We start from the raw sequence: 22,573 nt of genomic DNA on the forward strand, positions 1-22,573 counted from the left end.
TTTTGTGAAATATTATTACAATTTAAAATAATGTTTTTTCTATTTTAATATACTTTAAAATATAATTTATTTCTGTGATGAATTTTCATCAGCACCATTACTCCAATCTTCATTGTCACATGATCCTTCAGAATTCATTCTAATATGCTGATTTATTATCAATATATATATATTTTATATATATATATATATATATATATATATATATATATATATATATATATATATATATATATATATATATATATATATAATACTATACTCACACACATCAGTTACAGTAGCAGAATGCAGAAAAGAGATATATATTTTTAAATATATATTTACTTATATATATACTTAAAATATTAGAGAGTTCTGCTAAATGTCAGCTCAAAAAGTGAAAAAGCTGAAAAACTACTTTCCCCTTTATTTCCTTTCGAATTTTACACAAACAATATCCGGGTCACAGGAGGCGAATTTCCGCGCCTTTTCGCAGTGGAGATGGATGAGAGAGCAAAACAACCTGCAATATTTCAACTACATTATCACATTATGGACTAATTTAATCTCTAATACTCATACTTTAAATGCAGACTGTTTGCTGACACAAGGTAACATTGAAGAATGTTGCTCCCGTCTGACGTCGCCAGACTTGTGCTGGGTAAGTTCACACTGTTTTGTTGTGTCCCTCTCAAGGAGAAGCTAGCGAGCTAATACCCTGTTTCTAATTATAGTGTATATAATTATGTGGTTTGTCTCCAATGCTGCGGTGTTGTTGTAAATATTTAGACCATTATGAAATAGAGACACTTGTGTCATATCACTGTGCCGTTCTTTGTGATGTGTCAAATTGCAGAGATGATCGATAACCGTAATGGCTAATTCAGTCTTACCATTCGCAAATGAAGATATTTATTTATCTGTTAAATTATTTATCATTCTTTTTCAACTTTAGGCTACCTGCAGCAAGAAGGGCTCACTGCCACAAGTCGAGCCTTCATCTATGAAAGTCCAAACCTGAAGGAATATGCCGAGCACAGCTCGGAGGATGGGATCATCCCTGCCTGTGTGTTTGTATGTGTCAAGTTCATGATTAATAACAGGGTCCTAAAATCACTGCATTACTGGAGTCTGTTAAGAAGACATGTTTACTAGATGACGATAAATTATATGTTTGTTTATTACTCTTTTTCAGTCTCTATTTGGAAAAAACCTGATCACGATTTTAAATGAATATGTTGCCGTTAAAGCAAAAGGTGAGTTCCCACGAAAGAAAATGAAACATTTTGGGATACACAGTGAATCTGTTTCCATTATAACATGCTTGTATCATTTCTTCTGTAGAAACAATTCAAGAAAATGAAATCCCCGTAGTGATGACATCATTATGGAAAAAGCTTGACTTCACACTCAACCAAATCAAGTGAATGAATATTTGTTTACGCTGTTACATTGGGTGTTTTCATTTTTTAAGCACGGGTCAGAATAAAGCGTCTTTATTAAAATCTTTCTGTGTTGTCCACAGGTCTCTGCAAAATTCTCCTGCCGTGCAACTGAATCAGCGACGTGAGTTTTGCTCTTTGTTTAAAAGAGAAATTGTATTTGTGATGACTTGGAGTTTTTGAAATTAGCCAAATACAATGCACATATAATACAAGTATAATGCATAGATACGGCATGATATAACATGTCCAGTGAAATAACACAAAATACAAGAAGTTTGGGGTCAGTAAGATCTTGTTTTTAAAAAAAGTATCTTATATTCACTAAGGCTGCATTTATTTGATCAAAGATAAAGTATGAACTTTAAATGTACAGTTTAATGAAATATACAATTTAAAATAAAACATTTCTGTTTTAATTTGTTTAAAAAAAATTATGTGATGGCAAAGCTGACTTTTTTATGATTTTTTTTTTTAGTCTAAAGTTCAAAAGAATTTAAGCATTTATTGAAATATATGTCATTACTGTCACTTGCTCATTTTAATGTATTCTTGCTTAATAAAAGTATTAGTTACTTTTACAAACCCCAAATTTTTGAAAGGTAGTGTACATCAGTGTTATTTTAGTATCATCGATAATAAAGTATTATAGTTAAGGTTTTAGTAATTTTGTAGTTATTTCAGTTAATGTTTCTTATATTTCAAGTAATCTTTTTTATGGTTTTAGTTTGAGTTAACAATAATAACCCCTTTTCTTTCTGTCATTAAGTGCGCACTCGGAATAGCATTCAAAACATGAGACGTCAACAGAGACCCTTATTGGTATCACAGTCTCCCATCTCTGGGCACCCCCCAGTGACTCCAGCCGGCCAATATGTCCCCGGCTCTGTGTCCACCCCTCAAGGCTTGCTGGGACATTCTACCCCAATGTCTTACACTTCTCAGCATACCAGACTCTCTACTCTCTGCCTTAGTCAGCCAGGTGAGTCCTGAAAAACATGTTTAAACACATTGATATTTGTAAGTACCCTCTTTCCATTTTGCTATCTTACATGTTTATAGGGGAGTCACCGTTGCAGATCCTGGTCCCTGATAATAGACTGAATCCTGGACCTTTGTCTCCGGCCCGCAGAAAATGGTACGGTTAAAATGATGGCAACACCAGCAGTATGTTACAGCTTAGCTCTTTCTATCTTTTCCAGATCAGTCTGTAACAACAATAATTGATTTTAAAGTGTAATTCTGTTTTCTGCTGCAGTGACTCTCCGAGGCGGCGAGGAGGTGGTCAGTTGGGTGGCAGCGGGGCCAGCAGGGCCACAGTAGTGTCCAGTACTCTCATCATGGAAACTCAGAGTGAAGAGACTGTGACGGAGAACTTATCTGTGAGTTAGGCCGATTCATCCCTCTGTTTGTTTTAAATGCTTTCAATGAGTTTCTATATACTCCTGCATAACTGAAGATGATATTTTTATTTTTTTAACAGCAAATAGTTATAGAAAATGCCAGAGATAAAATTCTCAATGATAGATCCTTACAAGAAAAACTTGCTGAAAACATCAACAAGATCTTGGCAAGGTAAATTCTGAATAACTGGGCAAAAAACTAGTTAAAATAATAAAGAAAAACTTTGAGATCTTATATGTTGTAATATCACTCTTACAGCGATAATAGCCCTCAGACATCAAAAACTGCCTGCAGTGCTATGGAACAAGAGCAGTCGATCGATGAAATCCTGGGCCTCCAGGTGTGTGAATGCACATCTTTTACTCTTCCGTTGTTGTTTGTGAGAATGTAATCTTGACAGCCATATCAAGACTTAACCTGCAAAATTATTTAAGGGGGAAATTCATATGACGGATGTTGCCATCCAAGACATACTGGCACAGACGGAGTCAGACCCGGCATTTCAGGCGCTCTTTGATCTCTTTGACTATGGTAGGTTTGAGCAATTGATCAAGCAGAACAACTAATTGTTATACAAGCTGAACTGATTTTTTATTTAAATAGGTTCCTTCTAATTATAACCTTTCATCTCTTTTATAGGGAAAAGTAATACGACTGAAGGCAGTGAACAGGCTGATGGGAGTTTCAGTACCAGTACAAGTGCACAGGAGAGTGATAAGACTGGGTTTGTAGACAGCGCCTCTGAAACAGGTAAGATGGGTCAGCTTTACATCATAAAGCAGCATTGACCATTTTAAAATACAGTAATATTGTGAAATATTATTACAATTTAAAATAACTGTTTTCTATTTTAATATATTTTGAAATGCAATTTATTCATGTGATGCAAAGCTGAATTTTTAGCATCATTACTCCAGTCCTCAGTCTCACATGATCCTTCAGAAATCATCCTGAATCATTGATATGCTGATTTGGTGCTCAAAAAATGTCTAAATGTTATCAATGAGGGAAATTGTTGTGCTGCTGAATATTTTTGTGGAAACCATGATACATATTTGAAAAATTCTTTGAATACTAGAAAGTTTAAAAGAACAGCATTTCTTTGAAATAGAAATGTTGTAACATTACAAATGTATTTACTGTCACAGTTGATCAATTGAATGTATCCTTGCTGAATAAAAGTTATTCTTAAAAAAAGAAAAGAAATTACTGGCTCCAAGATTTTGAACGGTAGTGTGTAAAATGTTAATTGTATTGTTCTTTTTTAATACAAGGTACTGGACAGGAGGATACCACATCAGGAGGAGAAAGTAGTGCACAAAACTTAAGCATCCAAAATACGTCAAAAAGTCAAAAGAAATCTTCCGGCCTTCGTAATGTGGCAAAGTCTTCTTCCACAGCTCCGCAGCCACGTATTATAACCAAACAAACAGCAGAAGGATCCACAAACTCCAAGACAGGGGTAGTCAGGGCTAGAGTTTTATCTGGCAATAAACAATCCAGAGGTGCCCCTTCAACTTCTCCAAAGTTGAACGATAAAGCGGATTCACGTCCACCTGACCAAATCGTATCAAGCTCCTCTTTCGCTGAAGAAGGAGTTGGCATGGATATAGATGAACCAGAAAGTGAAACCTCTGATAGAGTAAATGTTCAGAATCAACAGCTAGTTCATCTGGAGAGCTCTCACACAACTGAAACAATCAATGAAAACGCAAGCAGTCAAATTCTTTTGTCAAATAAGACGCCACAAACCACACTCATTACTGAAATCTCAGATAATACATCTGTAAATGAGTCTGGGAGAGTAACAGGAATGACCATCGGACAGAATGTGGATATGGGAACCTCTTTATCCATTCAAAGTGAGGCTGTGACCTCACTTAACCCACCCCAACCTGACATGGACACATCCGCCAAAACAGCTTCTCTGTCCTCCTCAAATAAAACGCCTTTAACTCCTTCCTGCACACAAACTCAGCCCAGCACTATCAGGAACAATCTCCCTACAGCAGCTTCTTCATCTTCTGCCACTACGCCGATTACCTCCACGTGCGTTTCTGACGCCCAGGCCAAGGAGCCTGACCCCAGTAAGATTGTGTCTCTGAAAATCATCATCAGTGATGAGCAGGACGAACTCACTACTGATGCAGCACTGAACCAGGCTGTTTCCAGCATCACCAGTGACCACATTCCCACCATCTTCCTGTCCTCCCCTGCCAAGACTTTGCCTGCAAGCTCTACGGTCATAACACAAGATGAAACGGCTCAGGCTGTGAGCTGCTTGCAGGGGGCGGAGGGTGTTGGATCGTTTGGAACACCTACGAGGAGCATGCAGAATAATGGGCAGGCTCCACTGGCACGTCCCGCAGGCCAGGAAACCGGTTTCATTCAGCTTTTACAAGCCAACACAGCCTTTGGGTCTCCAGGTAGCTATTTTGTCGTAACAGATCCGGCTGCTGCCGAGCAGCGGGCAAATGTCATGCTGCTTTCAAGTAATGTGCCTCAAGGGACTCTGTCTTCGTTGCAACATGTGGTAACGACTCCACCTCGCCAGAGGACTGTGGTGTCCATGGGATCAAATGTCTCTCAGACTTTTTCGCCTGGTGAGTGAAGAGTTAGTTTGATTGTATAAGACACTTTATACCTTTATTTGGGTTATATGTTTCGTGTTTACGTTGAAGCACTCATTTGCAGACTTTTAGTCTTCCTCAGGATTAAGACTGCATCTTTAAAATTCCAACTGTATTTTTTAGGCTCCACAATCATTATATCCTCGCCAGTTTCGCCCATGTTACAAAATGTAATGCTTCCAGTGTCTGTAATGGGGCAGAATACTGGAAAACTCACAGTTCTTCCCAATCAGGTTAGTAACTTTGACGCTTACAAGCATTGTCAGATTTCCAACACAATTATAGTTTTGTTCTATTTATAACCACTACCTTTTTATATACAGATAACTTTGCCATGTTCAGCCACTGTAAGGCAACCTGCAAACATTATTTCTCAACCTAAATTGGCACCCAAGGGAAACCCTGACATGGGTAGGACATCTTTAATTTACAAATGTATTTTATTTTTAATTATATTAATTATATTTTTATTACACAAATATGAACTGTTTTGTTTTAATCTTGAGGTTACAGTTTCTGTAATGCATTTTTGTGGTTATGCATCACTGTAATTCAGTGACATGATTTGATTTGCTGATTTTCAGGCAAAACTGGCACATCTGGGTCCGGACAAGTTTCAAAAGTACTTCCCCAGACGTCTGAGCAACAAAAGTGTGTGAGTGGAACAAGTCCCAGCCATCGGCGAATACTTTGCTTTGACGTCACACCTGAAAACTGCGCAGTTGGGCAAAATTCCTTACAGACAAACACACCTGCGTCCTCTGCTGTTACATCCTCCCCAACTCAGCAGATTCAGAAAGAAATCACACCCACTGAACCGAAACAGCCTTTAGTTTCTGACAATTGTAAAAGAAGAATAGAAACGATTAGATTGCCAGAAGTACATCCCAATGCAGTTATAAAGAACTCTGAAAAAATCACTATATTTCATCAACAAAAAGAACGGCCAAAAAGTAGAGTAACTGAAAAGGGATTAAATCAAATCATTGTAAATACCAAGTCTTCCAACAAAGCTGCAACTGAGCCAGAGTCTCACATTAGATCAGAATCACAGAAAAAATCACAAGCATCACAGGAGGAGGATGGCGGAGTGGTTTCACAGAGTTCAAAATCATCTGCTCCCGGGCCAAAGCAGAAACCAATAGGCAACACAAAGGACAGCACACAAGAAGAATCTCGTGGAAGTAAGCTTTTAAAACCAGCAGAGAGTTCCTCAGAGAAAGCTTCCTTACAGAACTCTCCTGGCATCACTGCAAATAAAGAAAATGAGCTGGAGAGCTGCCATCATCAGACATCTGCACGCCCCGCTGAGGATCTCGTATCTTCTACAGCAAAATCGCCGGCACCCGTATCGAGCTCTTCCAATAAAACTTTATGCAAGACGAGTCCGCTGACTAAACAAGCCGCCGAGATGCTGCAGGACATACAGGGCCAGGCTCCTGCGGACACTCCGCCGAAGAGGCCGGCAGCGAGAGGTCCAGATCTCCCTCTCCCAAGAACACCTGGACCAGGACGTGCACAGGAGGAGCAGACGGAGGGATTGAGAACCCCGTCACGGCAAAGACTTAGGAGGGAGGGTGAAAGCACGCCGAGGCATCTCCCCCCTCCCGCCACACCTGATATCCCCTCCTGCAGTCCCGCCAGCGAGGCGGGGAGTGAGAACAGCATCAATATGGCCGCCCACACTCTCATGATCCTGTCACGCGCCGCCAGGACAGGAGGTCCTCTGAAAGACAGCTTGCGTCAAGAGGAGGCCAGTGCTGGGAAATCCGCCATCCCTAAAGCAAAGAAACGAAAGCAACTTGAAACAAGCCCTCTGGCAAAGAAAGAGCTACAGCTTTCCTCAAGCAGTAAAAAGAAATCTAAGGTGAGTTGATATTGAATTGGCTGTTTGTGAAAAACCATCAAGATTGACCATGTCTCAACCTACCCAGCTGCCTAGATAGCTTTTTTTAATATCATAGCCATGCAGCAATAGTAGCGAAATTATGCTTTTGAAATAGCTTATTTATGCCAAATCTGAAGCAACATCACATATCCTACATTTTAAGGCAATTTCAAAATATGATGTGAGAAACTTTGTGGCTACGTCCACTACCTTGGATCAAATCTTTTTTTTATTTTTTATTATATACTTATTATTATTATTATTATTATTACTATACAATTATATACAAGTACTTTTATTTTACAAAATACTGATAGGGAACGTTTCTTATGTTATATTACAAATTAAATACAATTTTACTAACTTAAATTTAGTTTTTTTTAAACAATGGTAAATTATATGTGTGTGTGTGTGTGTGTGTGTGTGTGTGTGTGTGTGTAATTTCAAAGAGCATCTCAGACCAGTTGTTTAATTTGTATACCTATACCATTGAGTATGCATTCTGTGTAGACAATAATAGGCAGTAGACAGTGTGTCAGCTTACTGTAGCCCACCCAATCAGAGAAGTCTGACTCATTTCTGTCTAATTCTGTACCTCAGCATGCATTGTCTGTTATGTTGACATTGTCCGGCTGAATTCGAATTCCTTTTTCTTTTTCAGAAACAGAAGAAGCTGCTGGACTCATTTCCCGATGACTTAGATGTGGACAAATTCCTGTCATCCCTGCACTATGATGAGTAACAACGCTGAGGACAAGCCATGCTGCTCGCCAGCATTTCAGGGACATAACAAGCCATGTGTGCTACTGAGAGTGATCTATTCAGCAGAGTTGCCGATTCTAAATAGCTGCTTTCTGTTTTACATCCAGAATGTGAGATATTGTACATAATACACCATTGTAGCCTAGTAATCATTTGAATACTTTAAAGATGTTTATATGCTGGCCCCGACTAATTCGGCACTCTTCAAAACAAAAAAGGAAATAATTTAAGACTAAACTGTAATTATTGACTATGTATGTGAAAGAGTGTCAGTTCATTTGTTTCACTGCACCAGCTGTTATTAAGTTCATTGCCTTTTTTTTCTCTTTTTTTTTACTTAACTGGACCTTTTCCATCAGCTGCACTATGTGACTACATTTCTGTGAACATGATTTCCTCTGTACATCCTCTAGGTGGTATTCTTCCTTTACAGTACTGAGAGGGAAGTTAAATGTTATTGTTTTCTGTCATTTAGATGGTTTATTATTTTATGTATTTTAATAAATCACTATTTTATTGAATATGTCATGTCTAATAATTGATTCTATGTGTTACTCTGTCCAACTATAGCATGTTTATTTGGAGCAGTTCTGCAGCAGTTGCATGACCATATATACATTATATATACAGTGAGGAAAATAAGTATTTGAACACCCTGCTATTTTGCAAGTTCTCCCACTTAGAAATCATGGAGGGGTCTGAAATTGTCATCGTAGGTGCATGTCCACTGTGAGAGACATAATCTAAAAAAATAAATCCAGAAATCACAATGTATGATTTTTTAACTATTTATTTGTATGATACAGCTGCAAATAAGTATTTGAACACCTGAGAAAATCAATGTTAATATTTGGTACAGTAGCCTTTGTTTGCAATTACAGAGGTCAAACGTTTCCTGTAGTTTTTCACCAGGTTTGCACACACTGCAGGAGGGATTTTGGCCCACTCCTCCACACAGATCTTCTCTAGATCAGTCAGGTTTCTGGGCTGTCGCTGAGAAACACGGAGTTTGAGCTCCCTCCAAAGATTCTCTATTGGGTTTAGGTCTGGAGACTGGCTAGGCCACGCCAGAACCTTGATATGCTTCTTACAGAGCCACTCCTTGGTTATCCTGGCTGTGTGCTTCGGGTCATTGTCATGTTGGAAGACCCAGCCTCGACCCATCTTCAATGCTCTAACTGAGGGAAGGAGGTTGTTCCCCAAAATCTCACAATACATGGCCCCGGTCATCCTCTCCTTAATACAGTGCAGTCGCCCTGTCCCATGTGCAGAAAAACACCCCCAAAGCATGATGCTACCACCCCCATGCTTCACAGTAGGGATGGTGTTCTTGGGATGGTACTCATCATTCTTCTTCCTCCAAACAGTTTAGTGGAATTATGACCAAAAAGTTCTATTTTGGTCTCATCTGACCACATGACTTTCTCCCATGACTCCTCTGGATCATCCAAATGGTCATTGGCAAACTTAAGATGGGCCTTGACATGTGCTGGTTTAAGCAGGGGAACCTTCCGTGCCATGCATGATTTCAAACCATGACGTCTTAGTGTATTACCAACAGTAACCTTGGAAACGGTGGTCCCAGCTCTTTTCAGGTCATTGACCAGCTCCTCCCGTGTAGTTCAGGGCTGATTTCTCACCTTTCTTAGGATCATTGAGACCCCACGAGGTGAGATCTTGCATGGAGCCCCAGTCCGAGGGAGATTGACAGTCATGTTTAGCTTCTTCCATTTTCTAATGATTGCTCCAACAGTGGACCTTTTTTCACCAAGCTGCTTGGCAATTTCCCCGTAGCCCTTTCCAGCCTTGTGGAGGTGTACAATTTTGTCTCTAGTGTCTTTGGACAGCTCTTTGGTCTTGGCCATGTTAGTAGTTGGATTCTTACTGATTGTATGGGGTGGACAGGTGTCTTTATGCAGCTAATGACCTCAAACAGGTGCATCTAATTTAGGATAATAAATGGAGTGGAGGTGGACATTTTAAAGGCAGACTAACAGGTCTTTGAGGGTCAGAATTCTAGCTGATAGACAGGTGTTCAAATACTTATTTGCAGCTGTATCATACAAATAAATAGTTAAAAAATCATATATTGTGATTTCTGGATTTTTTTTTTTAGATTATGTCTCTCACAGTGGACATGCACCTACGATGACAATTTCAGACCCCTCCATGATTTCCAAGTGGGAGAACTTGCAAAATAGCAGGGTGTTCAAATACTTATTTTCCTCACTGTATATATATATATATATGTGTATTTATATATATATACAGTATATGTATTTATATGTATATGTATTTATATATATATTTTATATATATATATATGTATTTATACATATATATATATGTATATATATATATATATGTATTTATATATATATATATATATATATATATATATGTGTGTGTATTTATTTATATATATATATATATATATATGTATTTATATATATATATACACACATATACACACCATTAATAATAAGAAGAAATGTTAGCAAAAAGCAAATCAGCATATTAAAATTTCTGAAGGATCATGTGACACTGAAGGCTGAAGTAATGATGCTGAATATTCAGCTTTACCATCACAGGAATGAATTACATTTTAAAATATATTCAAGTAGAAAAAGGTTATTATAAATTGTAATATTTAACAGTATTGCTGTTTTTACTGTATTTTTGGTCATGAATACATCATTGGTGAGCATAAATTATCTAAAATGTTACACAACATGTTTTGGTAAGCTAACATAATGCATTTAAATGTGATATGTATTGTGGCTTGTATGTAAAATGTAGTCACTGAGAAAGTCAGGGCAAGCAAGGTCCTGTTAGCTGCAGGCTACAATAAATCATTTTCCCAGCTCTTTAACATTCTTTATACTCGTATATGGTCTGAACCCATTTATTTTGATTACTAATCCAAACTATTTAGGTTAAGAAGCCATATCAGTTTAAATCAGAGACGCCATGTCTTGCTTTTAGTTCAGTTACGTCAGTCTTTTTTGCCTATTTTCTCATGACTTCCAGGCCAGGACTGCATCATCTTGTTTTTTTTTTAAGTGTCAAATGTAAAATTGAAATATAAACCAAAACTGAAATAGCAACATAATACCTTATTAGGCACACCCATGAACTAAAAGTCAAGTGAAAATTAAAATGGTTTTACTTATTTTCTCACATAATGTTGTTCACTAAACTGGAGTTTACTACCGTAATGATGATGCTTTATGTTCAAAGTTATTTAAAAAGCACTGCATGTGTGCATTTAATTTTAAGTAGTCAATCAGAGATATGCAGATATGTTTTCAAAGATACTGAATATATATAATTCTAGAAAATGTATAAATTCACTGATAATTCTGACCACATGGCATTTCATAACTCTTGATACTGTACAACTAAACTTATTTAACAATTTGATGTATGAGGCACAATAGTCAGTCATACATTTCCTTCCTGTACTTGTGATCTGTTGTTTTCTTCTCATTTTTCAATTCTTAGCAGCCAAGCCAAGCATTAGTGTTTATAACACGCAGCAAACGTCTTTTCTGCTGGCTGAAGATAAATGACTTTGATCTGCAGAAGAGGTGAATGTGGCCTGTTGAGAAAAACATGCATATAAATCCAAGGGAAAATGTTTTACAGAGAAAACTGATACTATGTTAAACTGTCCATTACCACTGAGTTCAAAAGCTGCATCCACCTTCCCAAAAATGCTAGGCCAATCCGGATGAATTTTCCTTGGAAATCCAGGATCCATCACACTTCTTTTCTCATCATAACTACAAAATATGGAATTTTAGTTCTCTAGTTTAATTACACTGCATTATTTCCTAATAATTCAACAGACAGGAGTCAATTATTCCACAATTATACTACATTTACCACACCTTAAAGACAAGGTATAATGCGTCGTAGCGGGTGTGCATTATTTTCTAACAATTCAATGGCCTGTCGTCAGTTATTGTTTACATATAGGTGGGTTTTGTCTAAAATGAGAGATATCTTGGATATCTATATTCTAATGGTTGAATTTAGCTATTTTCTCCTTGTATGATCGTTAGTTCATGACATTTTGGGAAAAAAATAAAAAATTCTACCTGTAATAGTAGTCTCCTGTGAAAAAGTAGGTCTTTTCGCGGTCACTGACATGAACAGCAGCATCTATTTTTTTTACCGTTTCTGGAAATCCAAACTCATAGATGGAGCCATAATAGCACTTTGACTCCAGTTTGTGAACCACACAATATTTAGGACCTAATAAACAGAAGAATAAAGGAAAATCATCATTTTTTTAATGATTTTGAAAGAGGTCTCTTATGCTCACTGCATTTGGATAAACATAAATACAGTAAAACAAAAAATTTTGTCAAATATTATTACAATTTTAAATAACTGTTTTCTATTTTACCATATTTTAAAATGTAATTTATTCCTGTGATGACATTATATTCATAACATCATCACATAATTTATATTCATAACATCATCACATAATCCTTTAGAAATCATTAATATGCTGATTTGGCGCTCAATATTTCTTATTTTTATTATTAAAATAGTTGTGCTGCTTAATATTTTTTATATAATAACTACTTATTTGAAATAGAAATCTTTCGTAATATTATATATTTCGTAACATTATGTCTTTACATTCACTTTTGATCACTTTTAATGCATCTTTAAAAGTATTAATTTCCTTAAAGAAATCTTACTGAACCTAAACTTTTGAATGTAGAAAAGAACAATGACTGAATCGATCAAGAACACAACTATATTATAATAAAACAATGTATAAAGCTGCAGTCCGTAGTTTTTCCTCTTTGTCGCCATCTCTGTTCGAAATCTGCAATTGCAGTTATTCGCGGAATTATCAACTTTACGTGGGTTGTGCCTCGGCACGGCACAGCGCGGATGAATCCACTGTTTTGAGGAGAATGTTCGGCTGTCAGTCGCCGCGCCGGTGTGGATACTATCATTCGGAATCACAGATTCTACTTTGTGGAAGTTTGACCAACATAAGAATTTCCACCGGACAATGTCGTCTAACAAGTAAGTAACATCCACTTTTGTTCTGACCAAAGCTAAGGGAAAAAACATTGCAGTAAATCGCGCTGCTTATCATATCACGTCAAACCGTGCAAATTATACGTTGTTCTCAAATTGTTAATGTTAACAACATCAGCATTGCATGACTACATTTAATGCCCTTCCGATATTTATCCTTGTTTTAGCATGGGCCCGGTTGCAGCCTCTTTTTTTCTGTAGCCATTCCATAGTCTTTTGCGTTTTACAACGGGCGAATCTCCAGGGGCACGTTCAAGTTCAAAACGGTGCGCAACGTTTTGCTACGGTTTCCGGGTTGAACGTCATGTTTCCTGGAAACGGCGTGCAACGGTGTGCAACGGGGTTTGAGATACGTTTTCTCTTGTTTGGTGGGTGTGTCAGAACTGCAGTCCAATCAGCAGCAACATGTATATAAAGCATGCAGTATTAAAGTGAACTCGCACAATGGGTTCAAGGAAAGTAATTTACAAATGTGTTCGATGCAGCTCGGTATACGCAACAACTGAGGATATTAGAAGACATGTTTGTCGTAAGTTTTATTGTAAAAATATAGGATATCAACATAATGATGTAATTGTTTATATTTTTAGCTTCATTGCAAGTGTATGACATTTGGTATAGAAATAAACTGGTAATTAAGTGCTTTTACTAAAAATGAGAAAGAAAATACAGGGTATTAAAACAGTATGAACTACAAATAAAGTCAGTATGTGAGGCTAAATAGATGCGTTTTAGTCTGAATTAGGTAAGACGTGCTTCCATTTCAGTTTCAGCAATCCCTTCACTCGATTGGGATGTTCTCTTTTGTTCTGGGCGGCAAGTGCAGTAACTGTAACATCGGGCATATTTTGTAGTATTAAACACATATTTATACCGACTTCATCAGGCTCCAAAAATTCTTCACAAAGAACACAAAGAATGGCCTTCTCAGCTGCCATAGTTGCAACTCTTGCGTCATCAGAACAGTGTGTTCAACGCATCATCGTTTCTGTTTAAAAAACGTTGTGCAACGTTTTGTCGGGGCTGAACGCAGCCCAGTTGTCACTGGTGATTGTCGTTTGAATCTTTCTGGGTCCGCCATAAAATTCAAGTTAAATTGTATCAAGTGCTGTGAGAAAAGGCTATAAATCTCCACCTCCAACATCCTCACACGCAACATAGCCTACTAGCCGAGACGCCTTCTTTATGTGTACGGATGTGACGTAATGACGCAATGACATGCTCGAATTTCCCGCGGAAATCCACCAGTACCACTGGAATTAAAAACATTATTACAAGCTTATCGCTTTGGAATCGAGCTAAGGCAAGCAGATAGTTTTGAACACTGGCTGATTATGTACTTGCTCAAAAATTTATTTTGGATCATTTTTAACCCAAAAAAGTTACGCACTGCTGCCCAATCAAGGTTCAAAATAACATTCAATACATCAGAATTATCAAATTCAGCAAAGCCTTCAATTTATGAAAATTCTTTCTTTAATGATAATGTTGATTTGGCAGCATGCTATTATTTATTTATGTATTTATTTTTACCTGTGAACACATATACCACTCGTTTTGAAGGAATGTCATAGGCTGCATCTACTGGCGAGGTGATGCTCGGTAGAAGAACACTCTGAGGACCTTCTCTTAGTCTGTTCCAGTATGTCTTCCAGTTTGTTCTCATCCACATGTAACTAGAGACATGTAAAATACTTTATACCTTGAACATTTATCATCTACATGTTTAATTTGTCAGTAGAGATGATTAAATGCTTCACCTGTTTTTAAAGAAAATGATTTCTTTTCCGAATATCGTCGCTGCATCAACAGAAAAATTGGGATCACACTTATTGGGGATTTCAGGTGTCTTCTGTTGTTTTGTTTTCTTTCCTTTCAAAAAAAGAGAAAAAGGGAAACAAATGACCATTTCGTTCAGTATAACAACAAAAAAATGTTTCTTTGGTAAAGTGACTCACCATACAGAGCCTGAATCCCCAGTGTGTCGTCTCTTGGCAGTTTGTATGTTGCAGCGTTGATGAACTTGTACTTTGGATACATAAGAGCAGTGGGGTCCCTTGAGTGAGACAGACCCAAAGAGTGGCCGACCTCGTGCGCTGCCACCGTGAACAGATTGTATCCTGGAGTGCCATCCACATCAACACAATTAATGATTATTAAATATTATTTACATAAATGTATTACAAATACATTTATTTATTTAAATAATAATATTTTTTTTAAAAAGAAAGATTTGTTTTAGTTCAATACAATAATACAAATATTATTATCATTGTTATTATTAGTTAAATAAAAAAATATTTATTTATTTATAAAAATACATTAACAATAATACTTATTAATATTATTTAATTAAATAAACTCAGTCTATTTTTTATTTATCTATAACAACACATTAATAATAATAATAATTTATTATTATTGGCATTATTATTTAATTAAATAAAAAGTATGTTTTATTTATTTATAACAATACATTACTACTACTACAACTAATAATACTTCATGAATACTTCATTATTATTATTATTATTATTATTATTAAATAAAAATCAGCCTGTATGTTTGAATTATTTATAACAATAATAATAATAATAATTAATAATAATAAAAATAATATTTTTATGTTTTTCTTAAATAAAAATTAGTCTGTATTTATTTATAACAGTACATTAAGAATATTTATATTCTAAATACAATAAGAATACTTATTATTATTTAATAAAAATCAGTCTGTATTTATTTATTTATTTATTTATTTATTAATTAATTAATTTATAACAACACATTAATAAGAATAATACTTTATTATTGTTATCATTATTATTTAATTAAATGAAAATCAGTCTGTATTTTTATTTTTATTTATGTTGTAAATAAAAATTTACAACAACAACAACAATAATAATAATAATAATAATTATTATTATTATTATTTTAAAATCTGGACCATCATTCTTAAATCATGCTCACCCACCCATGGTGCTGCATTGCTATTGCAACTCTTTACGAATACCCCTTAGCTAATTGAACAGTTGCATTATGTGAATGATTCAATGTTTACCGTGCTGTACCTGATCTGCTGTGTCTCGCTGTCCATGTTTCATCCTCGTCAAAGTGAACATCTCCTCCAGTGCCCTCTCCAGGCTCAAAAGCGTGAGCTAGCACCCCTCCAGGCCCATCAAAAGAGAAAAAGTCTCCATGTGCTGTAGGTGAACAAAATTTCAGGTTTTCACATGTGTTTCCAAAGTATAAAAGTGAAGAAAATACATTACATTAGTTTAAAATGTACCTTTGGAGAGAAAAGAGAAGGTAATGTCTGCATTGCCGTGGTTTACTTGGACAAACTTCAGAGGAGCAGCATCACTCCATATATTCAGAGCCAAACGCAAGGAGTTCTCCACCTCTCCTCGCCTGAGATCAGGGGTATATCTCGCAATCCTGCAGGATTCATATGAGCCACATTTTACAAAAGACATGCTGCAACCTGAGAGACTCCATGGGAGGAATAACAAACAAACAAAATCCATAGGCTTTAACACTAGTTGACTATTCTCAGTCAATAACACTAGAACCTATTAAAAACCAAGACACTTTTCAAGACACAATTTTTGAAGGAATACTCATACAAATTTGGATGATAACACTCTAAATTTATAAAACAAGTAAGAGGCAACTCTGCCGGACCTGTAAGTGATGGTGTTGCTCTTCCATTTGGACCGTCCATGATAAACGCTGAAGTTCTCCACATCAGGTACTCCACATCTGGCCTCTTTCATCACATGCACAGTTTTCTGATCCAGAAGACCACTTTCCTTCAGGTCAAAGAAATGCTGCATTACTCTGATCTTCTCCTTCATGAGTTCTGCATGCCTTTTACTGCGACTGCGCATCTTCAGGTGATAGAACTGCCGCAGATATTCCTGTGGGAATTATTCCAGTCAGATATTCCAGTCAGAAAATCAGCTTTAGTCTATATTTTCAACATTTACATTTCAAATGAACATAGATCATTATTATTAACTTTAAATAAATACTAAATATTAAATTAGGCTTAATTAAGGATATTTAAGTTTAATTCACTGTAAAATCATAATAATAATTCAATCATTATAATCACTGATATTATTAAGTATTCACCAATGGAATTTTTTACATGATGTTGCACCATCTACACCAAATGTATCTTTGAAAAGTTAGTTATATGACTCAAACACTATGCAATCTGTCTAATACAAATCAAAGATGATCAGTGAAGTAAAAGATGTTGGATATGTAGCTTAGAGATACACATAATGCCATACAAACCTCGGCATGTTGGATGTCCTGTGGGCTGGGGCTCTGAAGAGTCACGCGTGAAGTCCTCACAGTGTCTGTATTCACCATCCAACACAGCAAGATCCAAGGCCACAACCAGCTCATTTTGACCATGGCACGCTCATGTTCTCGCTTTTATGTCTGTGTCTTATGCAACTCAAGCATACCTTAAGGTATAAGCGATCACGTGGGACCCGGGCCCTCAAACAAGAATTTACTGTCAGGCATTTAGTGGCTTTTGTCATCCACAAAATGAGGTCACGTCTAGCTTTTCATCAGAAGTCTTAGTGGGGTTTATAGAGGAGTGAAGAGGATTATGATTGTGTCATGATTTGTAGTAAATGATTTTATATACATATTCTTAAATGTTAATTTTGCATGAAAAGCAAGTACAAGTACTTTTCTTTATTGCAATCATAAATACACACCGATTAGTGCATATTCAGGCTAAATACTTTGGTTTACCTCAAGTATGCAAGTGCAGAACTGAATGCAAACAAGTTCTTTTCTTTAGAAGTTAATGATACAGTCATAAATTTTGATTATCATTTTGTCAGATGAAAAATACATTTTAATTTATACCACATTCTGACTATTTTGATACATTTGCATGATATTACAGATATTCCAAAGACAAACAGTTGATGCATTTATCACATGAAATTCAATGCTATACAATTCAATACAACATAATTAATATCATCTTTACAGGTGAAGTGTGTCATTTCTAAACCACTTTAGCGGCACTAAACACAGAATCGCAAAAATAATGATTAAAATTAGATTTAGGAACTATAGACCTTATGTAGCCCCGCCCCTTTTCAGCGCTGCGCTCGTTGTCTTTTGACTTCCGGTCTGTATTTTCACAGCTATTTTGCGTGTTTATTAATGAACGGCTCGTTTTAAAATCTTCCCGGTCGACTGACATTTGTTAAGTCATCTGCTTTAAACATCACAGTCTTCATGATAACTTTCGTTAACTTTACATTAAGTAAATCCACTTCAAAAGCTAATTACTCCTGAACAGCAATGCCATAGAAATATACAGAGCAAAAACCGAAGTTAAAAGACAATATTCTAAAGATGGCGGCGCCCTCGTTTCTCTGGCGCATAAGGTCTATAATAAATATCCATTAACATCCAAGCCAGGAAGTTGTTTTATCTGCTCCAATAATTTCCTTATGTTTGACGTCATATTTGTACACATCTGAGCCAACAAAGAAATGAAGAGAACCTGAAAAAAGTACAGAGATGGATAAAAGTTATGTGACAGAAAATACAGATAAATTATAGACCAAGTGTAATCAATCTAATACGCACCATCTTTATAAATTGCTGCACTTATGGGTCCATTTATTTCTGAGAAATCATGAGAAATGTTCCGCGGGCTTGAGTCATGCATTGTCTTGTTGTGTTCGTTATACCTATGAAAAAAAACATTTTCAATGTCATTCACGTTAAAGCTGATTTTAGTGATACATTGCTGTTGTATCTCTATAGTTCACCTCCAGTACTGATGTTGGGTGAAGAACAGGGTGTGTACAGTTTTGTGAATGTGGACCGCAGCATCTATCTTCTCTACCCATGACGGGAACCCCAGACTGCTGATGTTTTTCGCTCTGCCTTTTACTTGAGATCCTTTCACGGTCCAGAAAATCGTACCTGTGTTGAAGGTAGCACTGAGAATTTATGTTGTTTAACATCTTGGATGCAATACAGAGATGCACAATGTCTGTACCGTTGAACAGATATGCTGTTGACCGCTGTGGGACCCAATAAGCAGCGTCGATATGACAATCAATTTTTGGCATGAAATTGCTGATGGGGCCTTCCTTTATATCATTTTGATTGTTGTGCTTGATCCACAAGTACCTAAAATGATACAAAGAGTTATATTAAATAACCCTATTTAATAAAAACTGTACACCTGATAGCCTATAAGCAAGAAAATATTCCAAAGAATGTATTCAAGAGCATGATAACCTTTATATATATATATATATATATTATTATTATTATTATATATATATATTTTTTTAAATGCATTATGCCATCCAGGAGTCTTAAGAAGTTAGGTGGAGATATTTGACACACTGTAATATTATGGCACCATGGACTTGTTTCTATTACAATTTTTTGTTTAATTGTGAGCAGTTTAAAATTGTGAAATATAAAGTTACAATGGTAAATACTTGCAACTGTGAGAAATATAGACACAATTATGAGATATAAAGACACAATTGCGAGAAACAAAGTCGCAATTGTGAAATAAAGTCAAAGTTGTTAGAAACACTCGCAGTTGTGAGAAAAAGTCGCAATAGGAAAGAGATGCAATTACAAGAAAAACTGTGAGATAAAGTTGTAATTATAAGAAATAAATTTGCAACTGTGAGAAATAAAGTCATAATTGTGAGATAGAATTGTAAAGAAGACTTGATCTTCACAATCAGTCACAATTATGAGAAATTATAGTAAAAATTATGAGATAAAGTTGCAACTGTGAGAAATAAAGATGCAATTGTGAAATATAAAGTCGCAATTATAAAAAATAAAGTCCCAATTACAAGAAAACTTGTGATACAAACTGTGAGATATAAAGTTGCTAATGTTAAAGATAAAGTTGCAATTATGAGAACAAAAGTCAAACAAACAGAAGATTAATACTTCATACTTCACAAGCTCATATTCATTCTCTCTCTCTCTCTCTCTCTCTCTCTCTTTTTTAACAAATGGATTTTTTTTCAAATGGAAGTGGCAGCCAACACTATGTGATCAACATACTTGTCCCTGAAGAAGAAAATAGCCTCTCCTACAGTAGTCACAGCATCAAAAGTCAGATCGGGATTACATGTGTCCTTGAATGACACAGGGAAATATGAACCGCTGAACCAGGGGTTGCTGGGATAGCCCCAGCTAAACCTTGAAGAAGGAAAGGGCCTTTTGTCCCTTGGCCCTGTTGGAGAGAAAAAAAAAAACATAGACATGTGATCTCTCATAAATGTGGAAACTGAACGCTGCCTCTGTTCCCACAATATTACAATTTCACAGTCATAGACTTTGAAACATGATTTATTTTTACCATAGAGTGTGTTGATGTTTATGATATCTTCACTGGAGAGCAGATTGTGTGCTTTACTCTGTTTATATGTCGGATACATCACCGATTCTGGGTTTTGCGAATGTTTCAAACCAAGCGCATGACCAAACTCGTGTGCAGCTACCACATAGAGGTTAAATCCTGAACGAAAAAAAGAGAAAACAAGTTAACTGTTTTCTTATTAATACCAAGCCCTATATTATTTGAGTATGTACATTACCTTTGAACCCTGCTGTCCATGTTTCAGCTTCATCAAAATGAACGTCCCCACCGATGCCTTCCCCTGGGCCAAAAGCATGGGCCAGTGTGCCGTCTGGACCATCAAATGGGAAGGAGTCGCCATGTTCTAGATATTTAATGCAGAATAAATGACATGGCGGATGAGAAACGTTGTCTTCAAAAGTAAATGTGCATATAAGTGGATGCTAACTTACCGTTTCCAACAAACTCCACCATGATGTCCGCCTGGTGAGAATATGACCGCAGGAAAGTGAGAGGGCTGGCCTTTTCCCATGCATCCAGAGCCGACGCGATCAGAGCGTCCACTGTATTCACTGGTAAGTCACTGGTGTACCTCCCAACACTGTAAGATTGTACCGCTTGCATTACCATACATGGTGGGCGATCAAAATGAAGATTCATTTTATGTAACATATACAAGTTAAATATGGTATTTACCCATAAGTGATGAGGTTTTTCTTCCACCTGTTTCCACGTCTGTGACTGTAATCCTCCACATCTGAGACACCACATCGAGGAGTCCTCATGACAGCGAGGGTTTCTGGGTTCAGGGTTCCTGTCCTATTCAGCTCAAAAAAGCTCTGCATATCCTTCAGTTTGGAAGAGAAAGAGGGACGACTCCTCCTCCTGCGGCCTGCAGGATCCTCTTGGAAACTGTAGAAGTGCTGCAGGTATTTCTGCAAGGAAACGTGCGGGAACCACCACAGGAAGTATCAGCTATTGTCTTTTCCCCCTCCGTTACTGTGTTTAACCCACTTCATAAGCTTCGTTTTAACTCATATATGCTTTTAGGTTTAGGGAAAAATCTGTTGCGCTTGTATATTTTCATTGTATCAAACATTCACATTAGACAAAAACAAATAAACATGATAAATGTGAGGTTATTTGTATTTTAGATCATATATGCATCAATAGAATGGATGAATAAAACACACCAGTTACTAATGAAATACTTGATATTGAGAATGGAAGATGACACAAAATCACTTATAGAATTGTGGATTGTTCCTCCCAAGTTCATGAAGAACAAATAAACACACACACACACACACACACATATATATATATATATATATATATATATATGAGCTGGGTTACAGTTCTAACCCAGTTGCATTAAAAAGGTGCAAATGCAGGACTTACTGTTGCCAGGGACAGGTCATTCTGAGCAGGAACCGATCCATCATCTTCAAGTGGTAAAGGTGCAGAATGATACTGACCAAAAATGCCAAAGGCACAAACTAGACCGAGTAAAACATGCATCTCCCCTCTTCAGACCACAGAAGCTTCTGAATATGACCAGTCCAAGGAGACATTGAAAGTCTTAGCTGATGCGAACCCTTTTTAACATATTATTATGACTCAGACAGTGCCAAAACCAGGAAAACCTCAAGCTTAGGGAGTGGTTTGCTCTGGTCACAAGAAAAGAGGGATCCTGTGTAAGATGTGTCAAATTATAGGCATCAAAGGAGGCATTTACCTAAAAAAAAACAATTCCTAGATTTCACATGGGATTGTCTGAGTGATATCCATAGTTCCTGCAGTATTTCATGGCCAGTGACATGTATCTTCCATTATGTGCTGTTTGTTGGCGAGAATAGAATAAATAAATATAAAAACATCTGGAAATGTTTTTTCCTCCCCATAAATAACTTTAATATCAACAATGTTTTGTACAGTGGAGTGTTACTTGCAGTATATCTGGTGATCTGGACCATTTATGAATGCAGTTTTTTCCTTT

General features: G+C 36.5%; 3 protein-coding genes across 3 annotated transcripts; 1 reads left to right on the plus strand and 2 right to left on the minus strand.

Annotated features, from left to right (window-relative positions):
* Window positions 1-447: 447 nt before the first annotated feature.
* Window positions 448-8,629, plus strand: npat (nuclear protein, ataxia-telangiectasia locus). Its single transcript, XM_084125549.1, has 17 exons — window positions 448-643; window positions 938-1,056; window positions 1,178-1,238; window positions 1,327-1,405; window positions 1,508-1,548; window positions 2,194-2,406; window positions 2,487-2,562; window positions 2,683-2,806; window positions 2,908-2,999; window positions 3,087-3,168; window positions 3,263-3,359; window positions 3,468-3,578; window positions 4,103-5,431; window positions 5,582-5,691; window positions 5,782-5,869; window positions 6,043-7,325; window positions 8,008-8,629. Exons 1-17 carry the CDS (start codon window positions 607-609, stop codon window positions 8,086-8,088), a joined length of 4,023 nt encoding a protein of 1,340 aa, XP_083981675.1. The 5' UTR covers window positions 448-606; the 3' UTR covers window positions 8,089-8,629.
* A 2,998-nt stretch (window positions 8,630-11,627) lies between these two features.
* On the minus strand, window positions 11,628-17,564 carry mmp20a (matrix metallopeptidase 20a (enamelysin); the record flags this gene model as incomplete). The annotated part of the gene is made up of 10 exons (XM_084125602.1): window positions 11,628-11,687; window positions 11,770-11,893; window positions 12,212-12,368; window positions 14,712-14,854; window positions 14,939-15,050; window positions 15,137-15,298; window positions 16,253-16,384; window positions 16,471-16,619; window positions 16,866-17,101; window positions 17,487-17,564. The coding sequence occupies 10 exons, from the start codon at window positions 17,562-17,564 to the stop codon at window positions 11,628-11,630; spliced, it is 1,353 nt and encodes a 450-aa protein (XP_083981728.1).
* A 307-nt stretch (window positions 17,565-17,871) lies between these two features.
* On the minus strand, window positions 17,872-22,123 carry mmp20b (matrix metallopeptidase 20b (enamelysin)). The gene is made up of 10 exons (XM_084127381.1): window positions 21,976-22,123; window positions 21,271-21,509; window positions 21,027-21,175; window positions 20,813-20,938; window positions 20,575-20,733; window positions 20,277-20,448; window positions 19,234-19,367; window positions 19,001-19,157; window positions 18,816-18,919; window positions 17,872-18,729 (listed from the first exon to the last, which is right to left on the minus strand). The coding sequence occupies exons 1-10, from the start codon at window positions 22,093-22,095 to the stop codon at window positions 18,629-18,631; spliced, it is 1,461 nt and encodes a 486-aa protein (XP_083983507.1). The 5' UTR covers window positions 22,096-22,123; the 3' UTR covers window positions 17,872-18,628.
* Window positions 22,124-22,573: the final 450 nt, after the last annotated feature.

The sequence above is a fragment of the Abramis brama genome (assembly GCF_963993115.1).
Source record: "Abramis brama genome assembly, chromosome: 10".
NCBI lineage: Eukaryota > Metazoa > Chordata > Actinopteri > Cypriniformes > Leuciscidae > Abramis > Abramis brama.